Raw genomic sequence first — 3,902 nt, 5'->3', positions numbered from 1 at the left:
ACACACACACACACGCCGCCGGTCATGGCGGCATCCACGTCAGCGACGGCCGCCGTGTCCTTCTCTCTTCCGTCGTACCCGCGCCGCCTCCGCCGCCGCCCGTCCCTCCTCCGCGCTGCATCCACTGCGGCGCTCCCGTCCCCCGACCTCTCCATCCAGCTCTCTCCCCGCCCTTCCCCGCGCGCCTCGCCTCCCGTAGTACCATCCCTCGCCCGCGACCGCGCAGAGGACCTGCAGGCCGAGTCCCGCGCCATGACCCGAGCCGCTGCCGCCACCGTCTACACCCCCGAGCTACTCGCCTACCGCTACGGCTCCCAACCTTTCCAGGCAAATCCTGGACCCAATCTCCAAGCATACTTTAACCTCGATGTAAGGGCAGCAGCCGAGGCTCTCAGAATCTGACATATGTGGTGTGCATTGCCTGCTGTGTAATTAGGTGGCAATGAGAGCGGCGGAGGTGCTCTCGAAGCTGGGGGCATTCGGGCTAAAGCTGCTGCTCGACCAGCAGAGGGGGGAGTCGTCCTCGTCAGCGAAGAGGCGTGCCAGGGCGGTCGAGCTGCGAACTGTACTGACAAGGCTTGGCCCGACGTTCGTCAAGATTGGGCAGGGTTTGTCCACGCGGCCTGACCTCTGCCCGACTGAGTATCTCGAGGAGCTCTCCGAGCTGCAGGTGGACCTTCTTTCTTGCCGGTTTTCAGTGCTCATGATACGAAACTATTGTTGGGAAAGTACTGAACAATTCTTGCTTTCTTGCGGTCAGATATGGTTAATCCCTGTTTAAGTTCTTTTAAGATAGACGTGTTATTTTAAGGAACAAGAATGGACCACTACTATCCTGTTAATTACTTATGAGGTGAATAATTAGTTACTCAGTCCAATCCGATAACCATTCACCAGGTTTTCCTTCCATCACACGGTTCTTATTGTTTTGAAGTGGCTAGATGATTTCCAAAATGGTTATTGATTCGAATATGGAAGTCACCGGTACCACCTAGACTTCACCATTTGGGGATATTTCCTGATAACCTTGGGGCATTACTTCTATCACTGCTATAATGTTTTCCCAAATGGTTGACACGAAGCTGTCTTGCAGGATTCTCTCCCCACATTTCCAGATGAAGAGGCATTTGCCTGTATCGAGAGGGAGCTTGGCTTTCCTCTTGATTCAATGTACTCAGCAATGTCACCTTCACCGATAGCTGCAGCAAGTTTAGGTCAAGTTTACAAGGCACGGTTGAAATACTCTGAGCAGTTGGTAGCTGTCAAGGTGCAAAGACCTGGCATCGAGGATACCATAGGTCGTGATTTTTACCTACTGAGGGGACTTGGTTTTCTAATAAATAAGTATGTCGACATTATAACTACTGATGCAGTTGCTCTGATAGATGAATTTGCCCGAAGAGTTTTCCAAGAGCTTAATTATGTCCAGGTACTTTGTCTTTGCGTATATTCTATTAATACAAGTATAGCCTACATATCAACTGTACCTGTAAATGCTAAAAAAATGAGTAAAATAGAATCAAGAGGAATACATACAACATAGATTGCTGAGTCAGCAGAATCAAATGCTATCATGTGTCCTGATTGTATGTTTTTATTTGTTACTAATCGTGTTAAAAAATAATGAATGCAGGAAGGCCAAAACGCACGAAGGTTTAAAAAATTATATGCTGACAAGCAAGACATATTGGTCCCTGATATATTTTGGGATTACACAAGTGCAAAGGTACTGACAATGGAATGGATTGAGGGTGTAAAGCTTAATCAACAAGCTGCCATTGAAGGCCAAGGCTTGAAGGTCCTGGACTTGGTAAACATTGGTATACAGTGTAGCCTAAGGCAGCTACTAGAGTATGGTTACTTTCATGCTGACCCGCATCCTGGTAATATTTTGGCAACACCTGAAGGGAAGCTTGCTTTTCTTGATTTTGGCATGATGAGTGAAACCCCAGAGGATGCAAGGGTAGCCATCATAGGGCATGTCGTTCACATGGTCAATCGGGATTATGAAGCGATGGCTCGTGATTATTATGCACTTGATTTTCTGAAACCTGAAGTGGATGTATCCCCAATCGTACCTGCCCTCAAGAATTTTTTTGATGATGCTTTGGATTCAACAGTGAGTGAGCTAAACTTTAAAACCATAGTTGATGGATTAGGCGCTGTTCTTTATCAGTACCCATTCAATGGTAAGTCTTACTTTGTTTTAAGTATTATGAGGTTACATCTCAATTTTGCTGAGACAGTGATATAATTCTTGCCTATTCAAATCTAGTACCGGCCTACTATGCGTTGATACTGCGATCACTCACTGTGCTGGAAGGTCTGGCGCTCTATGCTGATCCTAATTTTAAGGTGCTTGCTGCCTCATATCCTTACTTTGCTAAAAGATTACTCACAGATCCCAATCCATATCTCAGAGATGCTCTGATTGAGCTGCTCTTCAAGGATGAAAAATTCAGGCAAGTACTTATTCTGCTAGCTTCTGCATATTATATATTGCTTGTACCAACAACCATCCTCTTACGATAGTCTTGAGAATCACCTTTTGCTTTGCTGCAGGTGGAATAGGCTTGAAAATCTTCTTGTTCAAGGACGCCAGGATAGAGAGTTTGTAGCGAAGGATGCTCTACAACCGGTTTTGAAACTTCTACTTGGTCCAGATGGAGAGAATTTAAGAGTGCTAGTTGTGAAAGAAGCGGTTCGTGTCACAGAAGCCATCACCTTCGGAACACTGATTGATTCATACAACGCAGCTCCAGAATTTTTGAAGCCATTAATATCCAATGGCAATCCAGCTGGACCATTTAAGATAAGTGATGTTGAGCGGGAACAAATGTTGGAGCTACGAGACACTGTTCTCAGAATATGGGGTCTTTTGAGATCCTCTGATACCTTTGATCCAAGTCTTTTGCAGCCAATTGTACAGGTACACTGCTGCTTCATTCCTTTTATATGTATTTCAACAGCTATTGACAACTCTGCAACTCATAGCATTTTTTACATCTCAGGTGCTACAAGAGCGTGAAGCCCGTGTGTTTGGTTCTCGTATTGCTGGAGGTGTCTCGCAGCGCCTTGCAGCCCGCTTGCTGCAGCAGCTGCTCAGGATCCCACCTGCACCTGTTCCTGGATCTTCTTAGAATCTTTGTAGATAGGCTCACACTAAACCATGTAAATTGACACGATACTTTCTGCACCAAAAGGAAAAAAGAAAAGCAACTATAATTCGTAATCAGTAGATAAACATCCCCTAACGTCAGCGTCTGTTCTATTTTAATGTGATGTTCAGATGCAACGCATTAGTATGTCTTTTCCTTTTACTGCTTGATATCGTGTACCAAGAGTTTAAGAAAGTAACGTATAGGTAGTACCCAATAATGCTACATCTACGTAAACACTTACGAAACCTTATGTAACTTGCCTAAACAAAATTCTCTCCCCCCTGATTTTAACCGGGGGTGGGCCCCTTCCCCCCTCTCTCCAATCCCAGCTCACCGCGTTGCTGTTTACGTTAATTCACGTTTGTGTTTTACGTAGATGTAGCATCGCTGAGGTAGTACCTAGTGGAGTTCAACTAGCGATTTTGATAGGGAAACGTTTCTATGGGTCGGCCGCCGAAACTTTCGGCCGGTCCCACGCGATTGAGGCCATCGTACGCCTCGCGCGACTCACCTGCCCCTGCCTTATCTTCTTCCTCTCGATCCCCTTCCTCCTAAATTCTCTCTCAGCTGCGTCCACGCATGGGGGTGGCCATGCCCTTCCTCTTCCTCCTTCAGATCTCACCGCCAGCTAGCCCCAATCCCGCGCAGGTCCATACCTTCAACATCAGTGCCATGCCCACTTCTTTCCACTGCCCGCGGCTGCAGGTTCCTTCCGCCCCGGCGAGCCGGAGTTGGAAGCCG

General features: G+C 46.9%; 1 protein-coding gene across 1 annotated transcript; it reads left to right on the top strand.

Moving 5' to 3' along the window:
* Positions 1–6: 6 nt before the first annotated feature.
* On the top strand, positions 7–3,254 carry LOC119267157 (protein ACTIVITY OF BC1 COMPLEX KINASE 3, chloroplastic-like). Its single transcript, XM_037548500.1, has 7 exons — positions 7–327; positions 437–670; positions 1,094–1,429; positions 1,634–2,189; positions 2,276–2,462; positions 2,563–2,929; positions 3,012–3,254. Exons 1-7 carry the CDS (start codon positions 25–27, stop codon positions 3,138–3,140), a joined length of 2,112 nt encoding a protein of 703 aa, XP_037404397.1. The 5' UTR covers positions 7–24; the 3' UTR covers positions 3,141–3,254.
* Positions 3,255–3,902: the final 648 nt, after the last annotated feature.

This window comes from Triticum dicoccoides, chromosome 1A, assembly GCF_002162155.2.
Source record: "Triticum dicoccoides isolate Atlit2015 ecotype Zavitan chromosome 1A, WEW_v2.0, whole genome shotgun sequence".
NCBI classification, from domain to species: Eukaryota; Viridiplantae; Streptophyta; class Magnoliopsida; order Poales; family Poaceae; genus Triticum; species Triticum dicoccoides.
This window is presented reverse-complemented; position numbering and strand designations above follow the sequence as displayed.